The sequence below is a fragment of the Scyliorhinus torazame genome, chromosome 17, assembly GCF_047496885.1.
Source record: "Scyliorhinus torazame isolate Kashiwa2021f chromosome 17, sScyTor2.1, whole genome shotgun sequence".
In the NCBI taxonomy this organism is placed as follows: Eukaryota; Metazoa; Chordata; class Chondrichthyes; order Carcharhiniformes; family Scyliorhinidae; genus Scyliorhinus; species Scyliorhinus torazame.
The window spans coordinates 26564482-26578574 of NC_092723.1; the positions used below are offsets into that span (position 1 = coordinate 26564482).

The 14093-nt window shown below is 50.7% G+C and overlaps 1 protein-coding gene across 1 annotated transcript in view; it reads left to right on the forward strand.

The window, feature by feature from the left end:
* Positions 1-14093, forward strand: part of LOC140394567 (sodium-dependent neutral amino acid transporter SLC6A17-like) — a 37032-nt gene that overhangs the window by 1799 nt on the left and 21140 nt on the right. The window contains exons 2-3 of the mRNA XM_072481923.1: positions 2746-2856; positions 4757-4998. Of these exons, the coding sequence (XP_072338024.1) occupies positions 2746-2856; positions 4757-4998 (353 nt within the window). The remainder of the gene's footprint in view (positions 1-2745; positions 2857-4756; positions 4999-14093) is intronic.

Genomic DNA, 14093 nt, shown 5'->3' on the forward strand with positions numbered 1-14093 from the left:
AAATACCTCATAGAGGTACTGGAGCGGTTCAGGCTTGGAACAGGATTCACCTCCTGGGTAAAACTTCTGTACAACGCTCCCAACAGTACGGACCAACAGCACCAAGTCCCGATACTTCCAGCTGCACAGGGGCACCAGACAAGGGTGCCCACTGTCCCCGCTGCTGTTCACTCCAGTGATCAAGCCACTAGCAATCGCGCTCAGAGCAGCAAAAAGCTGGAGAGGGATCCGAAGGGGAGGCAGAGAGCACAGAGTCTCACTCTATGCAGATGATGACCTGCTCCTCTACATTTCGGATCCACAGAGCAGCATGGACTGAATCATCGCGCTCCTGAAAGAGTTTGGCGCCTTCTCGGGCTACAAACTCAACATGAGCAAAAGCGAGATCTTCCCAGTACACCCACAAGTAAACGGCAGCACCAACGGGACTGCCATTTAAACAAGCCCGACACAAATTCCGCTACCTGGGGATCCAAATAGCCCATGACTGGAAAGGGATCCACAAATGGAACCTCACCAGTCTGACAGCGGAAGTTATAAAGGACCTGCAAAGATTGAACACACTCCCACTCTCTCTCACTGGGAGAGTCCAGACGATCAAAATGAACGTACTGCGCAGATACCTCTTCCTACTCAGATCCATCCCGATCTACATCCCCAAGGCCTTTTTCAAAGCACTAGACAAACCAATCATGCCATTCGTATGGGGGGGGGGGGGGGGGGGGGGGATGCTAGGATACGAAGAAGGTCATAGAAAATACAAAATCCAGGGGGGGGGGCTAGCCCTCCCAAACCTACAATTCTACCACTGGGCAGCGACGGCCGAGCGAATAAGGGGATGAATCAAGGAGCCAGAAGCCGAGTGGGTGCGCGCGGAAGAGGCCTCCTGCATGGAGACCTCCCTCCCGGCCCTCGCCATGGCTGCACTCCCATCCCCATCCAAAAGACACTCCAGCGGCCCGATGGTGATAGCCACCCTCCAGTCCTGGAACCAACTACGGCAGCAATGTGGCCTGACCAAAATGTCGGACAAAGCTCCCATCTGCAACAACCATAGGTTCACACCAGCGCTGACTGATGCCACCTTCAAAAGGCGGGGACAGGACGGAGGGACACTGACAGTCAGGAACCTATACACGGACGGCAGGATCGCAACACTGGACGAATTGACAGAGAAATTCCAGGTAGCCAGGGGGAACGAGCTAAGGTACCTGCAACTCAAAAACGTAAGGAGACAAGGACGTACCCACAACCGCCACGACAGACATTACTGGAAGAGTTACTGACGCAAGCATACGAGATAAAGGAAACTGTCGCGACATGTATCACTGACTGGTAGAAAGGACCGACACCGTACTGGATTCAACAAGAAAGAAATGGGAGAAGGCCTGGGGATTGAAATAGGGTGGGGACTCTGCAGCGAATCACTGCATAGGGTCAACTCCACCTCCACGTGTGCAAGGCTCAGCCTGACGGAGCTAAAAGTGGTACATAGAGCCCACTTAACAAGAACCCGTATGAGTAGGTTCTTCCCGGAAGTGGAGGATGAATGTGAGCGGTGCCAAGGAGGCCCAGCCAACCACGCCCACATGTTCTGGTCTTGCCCCAGACTTGCGGGGTACTGGACAGCCTTCTTCGAGGCAATGTCCAAGGTGGTGGGGGTGAGGGTGGAGCCATGCCCGAAAGTGGCGGTCTTCAGGGTTTCAGACCAGCCAGATCTATTCCTGGGGCGGAGGGCGGCCGCCTTTGCCTTTGCCCCTCTGATCGCCCGCCGTAGAATCCTGTTCGGCTGGTGGTCAGCAGCACCACCCAAAGCGGCAGACTGGCTGTCCGACCTCTCGGAATCTCTCCAAATGGAGAAAATCAAATTCGCCATCCGAGTGTCAGGCGACGGCTTCCACAGAACGTGGGAGCCATTCATCCAATTGTTCCGGGACCTGTTTGTGGGCAACAAACAAGCAGAAGAATAGCCAGGTAGCCAAGAAACAGGGGAAAGTAGCCAAAGCATGCGAGGGAGAGATAGACCGGGAGAGAGGGGGGGTCGGGGAACAGCTAAACCTAAGAGGAAAGAAAGGTGAACCACAGGAGGGGGGGAGGGGGCAGAAGCGGGGGGCAGGGGGGAAGAGACGGGGAACAATAGAGGAGAACCAGGTAGGTGGGGGGGGGGGGGGCGGGGGGGGGGGGGGGGGGAGCAGGGAAACGATAACAAACTTGGCATCTACAGGAGCAGAGAACAAGGAGAATACAGGCGAAAGACGGGAGGAACGGCTGAAGCGGAGGTGAGCGCGAGACGACAACGGCAGCGAAATCCGTCCGGGGGAAGCAAATGACAACACCAACACCAGACCCATTCGAGTATTGCCCTCTGTAATTGTTTCTCCGGCACCCAGATGCATATCTACCCGCCCCCCCCCCCAGACACACAAACAGGTGCCTACCTATTTGTTGTAAATGATGTTGCCAATTGTACAGAGTTGCTGCTGTAGAGCTGGTGCATAATACCTTACCAGTTACGTTATTTGATTTTTTCTTTCTTTTTTATTATTTTTTTCCCTGTTTTTTGTGATATTTTTGTGTGTGCCCTTCTCTTCTATATATATATATATATATCATATTCTGTGTACATAACGGCAAATATACTTTGTTCAAAAACCCAATAAAAAATATTTATATTTTTTAAAAAAAGTGAATTGCCCTTGGAAGTCAGTATATGTGATTCCCTATGTTTATTTGAACCATTTTCAGGTGATGTACTTCAGTTCTCTGTTTCCATATGTCGTGCTGATCTGTTTCCTGATTCGGAGCCTTCTCCTCAGAGGCTCGATTGATGGCATTCTTCACATGTTTACGCCGAAGGTACGCTCGCACTTAAAGTAAGGTCTGCAATTGACTATTAGGCATTACTGGGCAAGGGGGTCAGGATGGCTTTGGGGGTATGGGGCGGCACTGTGACGGTGGTGGGTGTCTGGGGGATGGGGGGGGGGGGCTTGATTGGGAGGGAGTAGGTTTACTAAGTGGGGGATGCTGGGGGGCTGTCAGAGGGTGGAAGGAATTCCTTTCAGTTTGTCATTTTGTAAATTTGACTAATTTAAAAAATAGCTTTGGGAAATGTTTGAGACTGAGGCACAGTAGCATCGAGGCCAAGCCACTGGATTAGTAACTCAGAGGACTAATACTCTGGGGACATTAAATTTTATCACAGCAGTTGTGGCAATTTAAATTGAATTAAATAAAGCTGGAATAAACAGTCAGCTTCACTGGTGGTGACCATGAAATCATCATCAATTGTTGTGAAACCCATCTGGTTCATTAATGTCCTTTTAGGAAAGGAAATCTGCCATCCTTACTGGCCTGGCCTCCATGAGACTCCAGGTCCACAGCAGTGGACTCTTAAATACCCTTTGAAATGTGCAAGTCATTCAGTTCAAGGGCCATTGGGGATGGCCAACCAATGCTGGTCTTGCCAGTGGCACCCACATAAGTCCATAAGATATAGGAGCAGAATTAGGCCATTTGGCCCATCGGGTCTGCTCCGTCATTCGATCATAGCAGATCTCATCCTGGCCTTAACTCCACTGTCCTGCCAGATCTGCATAACCTATTACCAGTTGAAAATCTGTCTAACTGCTCTTTAAATTTACTCACAGTCCCAGCATCCGCCGCACTCTGGGGTAGCCAATTCCAGAGAGTCACAACCCTTTGGGAGAAGTAGTTCGGCCTCACCTCTGTTTTAAATTTGTTACCTGTTATCCTAAGGCTGTGCCCTCTTGTTCTAGAATGCTCTAAAAGAAGAAGCATTCTGTCCACGTCTACTTTTTTCCATAACTTTTATCATCTTGTAAACCTCAATTTGATTGCCCCTCATTATTCTAAACTCTAGAGAGTATAGGCCTAAACTGTTCAATCTCTCTTCAGTCCAAAGATGTGCAGGTTAGGTGGATTGGCCATGCTAAATTGCCCTTAGTGTCCAAAAGGTAAGGTGGGATTACTGGGTTACAGGGATAGGGTGGAGGTGTGGGCTTAAGTGGGGTGCTCTTTCCAAGGGCCGGTGCAGACCCGATGGGCCGAATGGCCTCCTTCTACACTGTAAAGTCTATGTTCTAAAATACGACAAACCCTCATCTTTGGAATCGATCTAGTGAACCTCCTGTGAACAGCCTCCAATGCTACTACATCTTTTCTCAAAGAAGGGGACCAAAACTGTGCACGATACTCCAGGTGTGGTCCCATTAATGCCTTGCCCAGTTGCAATAATACTTCCTTAACTTTATACGCTATTCCTTTAGCTACAAATCCCATGAATTCATATTTTTTTAACGAGCGTTTTGGAAAAATTGATGCCACAAAGCAGCTTTCACTGTGTGGTGTGGGAGAGTGCGTAAACATTCTCCCCAAGGTTCAAAGGATGGGCATTAAGTTCAAGAACACCATGCGACCATCATCCCTTTCCTGCTTTGGCCAGTTGTGAAGTCCAAGCTACTCTCTTGTTGAGATCAGTTTGCTTAGCACTGAACCAGTAACTTTTTAAAAATTCTTTTTTCATGGGTTGTGGACTTCGCTGGCTAGGCCAGTACTTGTTGTTCATCCCTAAGGTGGTGGTGAGCTGCCTTCTTCAACCACTGTAGTCCATATAGTTTCCTCTATGGCTGACATTGTTTCAGGTGGTGCCCCTGCCCACTGCCCTGGGGATTGAGGCTGGCCTGTTTTTTTACATTAAGCTGCCCATTCTGTACACTGTTGATTTTGTTTTTAACAGCTGGAGAAGATGATGGAGTCGCAGGTATGGAGGGAAGCAGCCACACAAGTCTTCTTTGCCCTTGGTCTTGGATTTGGGGGAGTCATCGCATTCTCAAGTTACAACAAGAAAGACAACAACTGTCACTTTGATGCAGCCCTTGTCGCTTTCATTAACTTTTTCACCTCTGTTCTGGCGACCCTCGTGGTATTTGCAGTTCTTGGATTCAAAGCTAATGTGATGAATGAGAAGTGTGTCATAACGTAAGTTTGTGAGAACTTTGCAGAATACTTTTGTGTACAGGAGAACAGAATCAAAGAACCGAGAACAATTATGACACCCAGGGCTATATGACCTGTCTGAATCACACATGTAAACACCTCATTCCCATGAGCACCAGTTAGTGATGGGGGCACGAGGATCAGGCGACATACAAGTGGGTTCAAGATCAGTCTCGTGGGCGGAGATGTGATTGAGGATCGTGACATAAAAATCAGTGGGTTACTGCGTGGAACAGCATAAACATAACTGGGATCATTTGAGAATTCCAAATGTTTGCTGGTGCATCAAGTATACAGATTGATTGAGAGCGAGGGGCCCAGTGTGTACAGCACGGTATGGGCACAATTGGGCCTGAGATTCTCTTTCTTTTTAAAAGACAATTTTATTGAGGTATTTTTGGTATATAAAACAATGACATTGTATAGTACTGTACAAAAGGAAAAGCAAGTAACGCATCGTACAAACCACAACTCTGTTCTCGCAAGTGAACAGAGTGAACGTATCAAGGCGAACTTAACCTTTTCTAGACCGAGAAAGCTCGCCATGTCCGATAGCTATGCTTCGGTCTTCGGGGGCTTTGAGTCCCTCCATGCCAACAGTATTCATCGCCGGACTACCAGGGATGCAAAGACCAAGACGTCGGCCTCCTTCTCCTCCTGGACTCCCGGGTCGTCCGACACCCCAAGGATTGCCACCTCAGGGCTCATTACCACCCCAGTTTTCAAGACCCGGGACATGATGTCCGTGAATCCCTGCCAGTACCCCCTGAGTCTAGGACACGACCAGAACATGTGCACATGGTTAGCCGGCCCACCGGCGCATCTGGCACACTTGTCCACCAGCCCGAAGAATTTACTCATCTGGGCCACCATCATGTGGGCCCGGTGCACGACCTTAAACTGGATCAGCCTGGGCCTGGCGCATGTTGCGGTTGTGTTCACTCTACCCAGAGCTTCTGCCCAAATACCGTCCTCCATCTCCCCCCCCCGAGCTCCTCTTCCCACTTAAGCTTCAGGTCCTCAGTCTGTGTATCCTCAGCTCTCGTTAGCTCTTTGTAAATATCTGAGACTCTATCCTCACCTACCTCTCCCCTCGATACTACCCTGTCCTGCCTCCCCTTTGGCAGGAGGCGTGGGAAGGAGGGCACCAGCCTGCGCACAAAATCCCGCGCCTGTAAGTATCCAAAGTCATTCCCTCCTGCCAGCCCAAACTTCTCCTCCAACGCCCTCATGCTTGGAAAGCTCCCTTCCAGGAAAGATCACCCACCCTCGCAATCCCCGCCCTCCTCCACAGTTGATACCCACCGTCCATGTTCCCCGGGGCAAATCGGTGATTGCCGCAGATTGGGGTCCACACCGATGCTCTCAATTCCCTTATATGCCTTCTCCCCTGGCCCCAGATCCGCAGAGCTGCCACCACTATAGGGCTGGTGGAGTACTGCGCCGGCGGGAGCAAACATGGGCTGCAAAACAACCGCAACATGGGCTGCGAAACTGGTGCCCCTGCACGAAGCATCCTCCACCCACTCCCAAATCAACCCCGTGCCCACCATCCATTTCCTTATCATCGCTATGTTGGCCGCCCAGTAGTAGTTGCTAAAGCAACGCCAGTCCCCTCTCCCCTCTGTTCCTTTCGAGCATCACCTTCCTCACCCGTGGGGACTTCCCCACCCAGACAAATCCCAGGATAATTTTATTCAGCCTCTTAAAGAAGGACCTCGGGATGAAAATGGGGAGACACTGAAATATGAACAAAAATCTCGGGAGAATCGTCATCTTAACAGTCTGCACCCTCCCCGCTAGTGACAGCGGGAGCGCATCCCAACTCCGAACCTCCTCCCTCACTCGTTCCACCAGTCGGGACAGGTTGAGCTTATGCAACCTGTCCCAGTCCCATGCCACCTGTATCCCCAAGTATCTAAAGCTTTCTCCTACCAGCCTGAACGGCAACCCCTTCAGCCTACTCTCCTGCCCCCTCACCTGAATTACGAACATCTCGCTCTTAGCCATGTTCAATTTATATCCTGAAAACCGGCCAAATTCCCTCAGGATTTCCATGATACCGTCCATCCCCGCGATTGGGTCTGATACGTGTAACAGCAGGTCATCCACGTATAACGAGACTTTATGTTCCACTCCCCCCTGGACCAGCCCTTTCCAGTCCCTTGAAGCTCTCAGAGCAATTGCCAGGGGCTCTATGGCCAGCGCGAACAGCAGTGGGGAGAGAGGACAACCCTGTCTTGTCCCGGGGTGCAGTCTGAAATAACCTGATGTCATCCTGTTCATTCTTACACTAGCCTCTGGGGCCTGGTATAACAGCCTATAACCCAATCAATGAACCCCTCCCCGAATCCGAACCGTCCGAGTACCTCCCACAGATATTCCCACTCGACCCGGTCAAAAGCCTTTTCTGCATCTATAGCTACCACTATCTCTGACCCCCGGCTCTCCGGGGGCATCATGACCACATTAAGCAGCCTTCTTAGATTGGCCGCCAATTGCCTACCCTTTACAAACCCAGTTTGGTCCTCCGCAATTACATCCGGTACACAGTCCTCAATTCTAGTCGCCAAGATCTTGGCCAGTAACTTAGCGTCTGCATTGATCAAGGAGATCGGCCTGTAAGACCCACAGGCCTCCAGGTCTTTATCCTGTTTCAGAATAAGCCAAATAGTGGCCTGCGACATTGTCGGGGGTAGAACCCCTCTGTCTCTTGCCTCGTTGCAAACCCTGACCAGCACCGGCCCCACTATCTCGGCAAACTTTTTGTAAAACTCCACCGGATACCCATCCGGCCCCAGGGCTTTACCAGACTGCATGACCTTCAGGCCCCCCAATACCTCTTCGATCCTAACCAGGCCCCCCCCCAGTTCGTCTACCAACCCCCTACCTACTCCTGGGAAGGTAAGTCCGTCCAGAAATCGCCTCATCCCCTCCGGTCCCCTGGGGGTTCCGAAGTGTACAGCTTACTATAAAAGTCCCTAAACACCTTGTTCAGCTCTGCTGGGTCCCCCACCAGATTTCCCTCCCCATCCGCTATCCTTCCTATCTCCCTAGCCGCTTCTCTCTTCCTTAGTTGTTGCGCGAGCATTCTGCTGGCCTTCTCTCCATGCTCATATATCGCGCCTTTTGCCTTTCTAAGCTGCTCTACGGCCTTGCCTGTAGTCAGCGCTCCAAACTCGGCCTGCAGCCTCTGTCGTTTCCAGAGTAACTCTGGCTTCAGGAACTCCGCGTAGCTCCTGTCCGTCCGTAAAATTTCCTGAACCAGTCGGTCTGTTTCTGCCCTATCTGTCCTGTCCCTATGAGCCCGGATTGAGATCAGCTCCCCTCTCACCACTGCCTTCAGTGCCTCCCAGAGCACCGCTGCTGAGACTTCTCCAGTATCATTTACCTGCAGGTAATTCTGCATGCATTTCCTCAGCCTCTCACTCACCGCCTCGTCCACAAGCAATCCAACTTCCAGCCTCTATTGTGGGCGCTGAAAGCTATCCTTGCAAATCCGTAGGTCCACCCAGTGCGGAACATGGTCCGATATGGTAATTGCCGCATATTCTGCCCCCACCACCCCGGCCAGCAAGTCCTTACTCATGACAAAGAAATCAATTCGGGAATACATCTTATGGACGTGGGTGTATTACGAAAACTCCTTCGCCGTCGGCCGGCTAAATCTCCACGGATCAGCTCTCCCCATTTGCTCCATGAACCCTCTCAGTTCCTTTGCCATCGCTGGCAACCTGCCCGTTTTTGAACTGATCCAGGCTCGGGTCCAGGACTGTGGTAAAGTCCCCACTCATAATCAGTTTGCATGAATCCAAGTCAGGGATCTTCCCTAGCAACCTCCTGATAAAATCCACATCGTCCCAATTAGGGGCATACACTGACCAAGACTACTCTCACCCCTTCGAGCTTACCCCTAACCATAACAAATCTGCCGCCCCCATCCACAACTGTACCCTCCGCCTCAAATTGAACCCTTTTATTAATCAGGATTGCAACCCCCCTAGTCTTAGTGTCAAGCCCCGAATGAAAGACCTGACTAACCCAGCCTTTCCTTAGCCTAACCTGGTCTGCCACTTTCAGGTGCGTCTCCTGCAACAAGACTATGTCCGCCTTCGGAACCCGCAAATGCGCGAACACACGCGCCCTCTTCACTGGCCCTTTTAGCCCTCTAACATTCCAGGTGATCAGCCTGGTTGGGGGCACTTCGCCCCCCTCCCCTTTGCCGATCAGCCATCCCCTTTCCTTGGCCAGCCCTCCAGCCATGTGTCGCACTTCCTCTGGCCCGCCTCCTGGCCGGCTCCACCCATGACCTCCCCACTGTTGCCATGTCCAGTTTCCATCCTCGTCAGCAGATCAACTTCCCCCCCTCCGCAGTAACACCATCCTACCACCTAACCCCTGCTCTAGTCTAACTAAATGAGCCCCCCCCCCCCCCCCCCCCCCAACCTGGCTTCCATTGACTAGCCCACCCAGCTAGCCTGGTGGCTCCCAGCTTCGGCGCCAGCACGTCTCTCACCATTTGTTCCCTGGATCCCCTCCCCCCCGGTCCATCCATACCACTTCCCCAAACCAGCCCTGCTTAAGCACACACTCTATACAAGTCAAAGATATCCCCACCAATAGTGCAATTTAAATCAAACAGATAGAGATAAGAAGCACCGCGCACTCTCAGCCCTTCCCCTCCACACACAGAAGATTGCAAAAAATTCCCCCGGAACCCCCAGCATAACCACACCTTATTAACTATTTTCTTTTTTATTCTCCCCCTACCAAACCTCCAACCAAACAAGAAGCCCAAAAAGGAAACTTTCAGGGAAACCACGAAAAAGAACAAGAAAAACACATCGCAACGAAAAAAATGGACCCTAGCATGCAGGCATCTCTCAAAGCAAAAATAGAGAGACAAAATAGACTTAAAAGTTGTACCATGAGTCCAAGAGGCCTCAGCTCAGAGCCAGCCCTTGCTTCTTAACAAAGTCCATCGCCTCTTCGGGTTCCTCGAAATAGTGGTGCTGGCTCTCATACGTAACCCACAGTTGCGCCGATAAAGCAGCCCGAATTTCACCTTGTTATACAAAGTCTCCTTCACCTGCCTGTAGCCTCCCCTCCTCCTGGCCATCTCAGTGCTCAGGTCTTGGAAAACACGCAGGGTGCTATTGTCCCAGGTACAGCTTTGTGTGCTCTTGGCCCATTGCAGAACCCGCTCCTTGTCCAGGTATCTGTGGAACCGGACCACCATCGCTCGTGCGGGGCACCCTCGTCGCGGCTGCCCCACCTGCACTCTGTGTGCCCTGTCCACCTCTGGCGGGCGAGGGAACACCTCGTTCCTCAGCAGCTTCTGGAACATATCTGCCACATACGTGGCAGCATCCAGCCCCTCAGCCCCCTCCGGGAGGCCGACAATTCTTACATTCTGCCGTTGAAATCTGTTGTCCAGGTCCTCCAGCTTTTCCAGGAGCATTTTTTGCTGATCCCTCAACCTCCGAATCTCCACGTCCGCCACCGTTTGAAAGTCGGCCTGCTCCTCCACCGTCTTCTCCAGCTTCTGGAGCTACTCAGCCTGATCACCCAGCCTTTTTTCCAATCTGTCCATCGACTTCTGGAGCGGCTCCAAATTATCGCGCTTCAGAGCTAAAGAGCCCTCCTACACGGCCTGTAGCAGCTGCTCCATTGTAGGCTGGGCAGTCTGCGCCTTGCTCTGGACACCAGCCATATTGGTCTCTCTCACAGCCACCCCCGTGCCCTTGTTTGACCACTTATTCTGCTGTTTACAGTCCCTCCGGCTTAAGTCCATACAACTCTGTATTTGTTCAGTGCCTGAGAACTATTGCTTTCCAGTTCCGCGCTCAAAAGCGCAAAAAAGTCGGGGGACAAGGTCCAAAAGTCCGACCGAAACAGGAGCCACCAAATGTGCGACCTACTTCCTCATAGTCGCCACCGGAAGCCTGGGCCTGAGTTTCTCTTGATGCTGCATGAGACCATTTTATTGCATTCTCTTTTGAGGGTAATACAACTACTGAAAAGAATAAATCTTCGCAAGCTATTGATGCCAGAGTTAAACAAAAAAAGGAGTTGGATTGCTCGATCACGGTGAGATGTTGGGAAGGTTAGGACATCCATCAGCCAGTGAGGGATGGGTTCTTTGTGTTCAATTTGTACCCTAATAATTTGGACGTTCAGGAAACTATCTTCCATTCCTTTCTCCTGCATCTTCCACGATGTTACAGTAATTCATGAGAGTTTGAAACATTAAAACACAGAAACTAAAAGCATTTGGCCCTTCGAACCTGCTCCGCTATTCAACATGATCATGGCTGATCCTCGATCTCATTGCCCCATTCCTGCTTTCTCCTCATACCCCTTGATGTCATCAAAATCTTAAAAATCTATATTCAGTGACTTTGTCTGCACAGCCTTTTGTAGTAGAGAATTCCACAGGTTCACTACTCTTTGAGTGAAGAATTGTTTCTTCATTTCAGTTTTAAATGGCCCACGGTGTACCCTGAGACTGTGCCCCCTGGATTCCCCAACCAGGGAAAACATCCCCCTGTATCTAGTCTGTCCAGCCCTGTTAGAACTTTATATGTTTCAATCAGATCTTCTCTCATCCTTCTAAACTCTAGTGAATAAGGGCCCAGTTGAACCAATCTCTCCTCATAGGACAGTCCCGCCAACTCATCAGCCTAGTGAACCTCTGCTGCACTCCCTGTGTGGCAAGCATATCCTTTCTTATGTAGGGAGACCAAAACTACATGCAATACTCCAGGTGTGGTCTCACCAAGGTCCTGTATAACTGCAGTGAGACATCTCTACTTCTGACTTTAAATTACATTGCAATGAAGGCCCACATACCATTTGCCTTCCTAATCGCTTGCTGCGCCTGCCTCTCCATTTTCTTTGACTGGTGTACAGGACACCCAGATCCCTTTGTACACCCACACTTCCAATATATCACAGTTTCAATACGACTGTTCCTTTCTGTTTTTCACACCCAAATATAACTTCACCTTTAGGCACATTATGCTGCATCTGCGATGTGTTTGCCCACTCACTCAATTTGTCTAAATCACTATGAAGCCTCCTTGCATTCTCCTCACAATTTTGCCCAGCTTTGTGCCTTCGGCAAACTTGGAAATGTTGCATTTGGTTCCCTCATCCAGGTCATTTATATATATATCGTGAACAGATGGGGCCTAAGCACTGACCCTTGCAGTATCTCACTAGTCACTGCCTGCTACTCTGAAAAAGTCCCATTTATTCCCACTCTCTGTTCCCTGTCTGTCAACCAATTCTTGATCCATTCCAATACATTATCCTCCTCCCATCCCATGTGCTTTAATTTTGTCTACTAACCTCTTATGAGGGACCATATCAAGAGCCTTCTGAAAGTCCAAATACACCACATCCACTGGTACTCCCTTATCTATTTTACTAGTTACATCCTCAGAAAGCACAATTTGCCTTTCATAAACACATGCCGGCGTTGTCCAATCCTGTTAATGCTTTCCAAATGTTATCATGTCTTTTGTAATAGACTGCAGTACCTCCCCCACTACTGATGTCATGCTAACGAGTCTGTAGTTCTCCCTGTTGTCTGTCCCTCCCTTTTTACATTTGCCACCCTCCAATCTTTAGGAATTGCTCCAGAGTCTGTAGAATTTTGGAAGATGACCTGCAATGTAAAGATATTCACAGGGCCACTTCCTTTAATAATCTGGGATGTCGATCACCAGGCCCTGGTGATTATCAGCTTTTAACCCCGTTAATTTCCCCAGTACCATTTTCTTACTAATGCTGATTTCCTTCAATTCCGTCCACTCACTAAACCCTTGGTTCTCTAACATTTCTGGGAGGTTATTTGTGTCCTCTTTTGTGAAGACAGAACCAAAGTATGTGTTTAATTCTTCTGCCATTTCTTTGTTCCCCATTATAATTTCCCCGGCTTCTGACTGTACTAGACTGTACTTTTTCTTTACTAATCTTTTTCCCTTTATATAGTTATAGGAACTGTTATGGTCAGTTTTTATGTTCCCTGCAATTTCACTAAGATTCTATTTTCCACCTTTTGATCATTTTTTTGGTCCTCTTTCGCTGAATTCTAAAATGCTCCCAATCCTCATCTTGGTGCTTCTTCTGGCAATTTTATAAATCATCTCTTTGGATTTAATGGCCAGGATTCTCCCTAGCCAGTGGGGTGGGGGGTCCCGGCGGGATGGAGTGGCGGGGTCCACCCCGGCGTCGGGCCGCCCCAAAGGTGCGGATTTCTCCGCACCTTTAGGGGCCAAGACCTCACCTTGAGGGGCTAGGCCCGCGCCGGAGTGGTTGGCGCGCTGCCGGCCGGCGGGAAAGGCCTTTGGCGCCACGCCAGCTGGGACCCGAAAGGACTTCGCCGGCCGGCGGAAGTCCGCGTATGCGCGGGAGCGTCAGCGGCTGCTGAAGTCATCCCTGTGCATGCACGGGGGGGGTCTCTTACACGTCGGCCATGGTGAAGGCTGTGGGCGAGGCGGAGGGAAAAGAGTGCCCCCACGGCACAGGCCCGCCCGCGGATCGGTGGGCCCCGATCATGGGTCAGGCCACCGTGGGGGTACTCCCCGGGGCCAGATCACCCCGCGCCCCCCCCCACCCCCCAGGACCCCGGAGCCCGCCCGCGCCGCCTAGTCCCGCCGGTAAGGGAGGTGGTTTGATTCTCGCCGGCGGGACAGGCATTCCAGCAGCGGGACTTCGACCCATCGTGGGCCGGAGAATCGCCGGGGGGGGGGGCGCCCACCGAATATCCGATGCCGGAGAATTCGGCAATAGGCGGGGGCGGGATTCACTCCAGTCCCCAGCGATTCTCCGACCCGGCGAGGGGTCGGAGAATCCCACCCAATATTATCCCTAATTCTTTTTGTCAGCCAGTGTTGAGCTACCTATCCGCTTTTATTTTTGAGCCAGACAGGAATGAATAATTGTTGTTATTCATGGACAAGTTATTTAAATATGAACCATTGCCGATCCACCATCAACCTTTAATAAGGTTTTCTAGTCTATCCTTGTCAATTCACACCTCAAACCCTCATAGTTCCCTTTATTTAGGT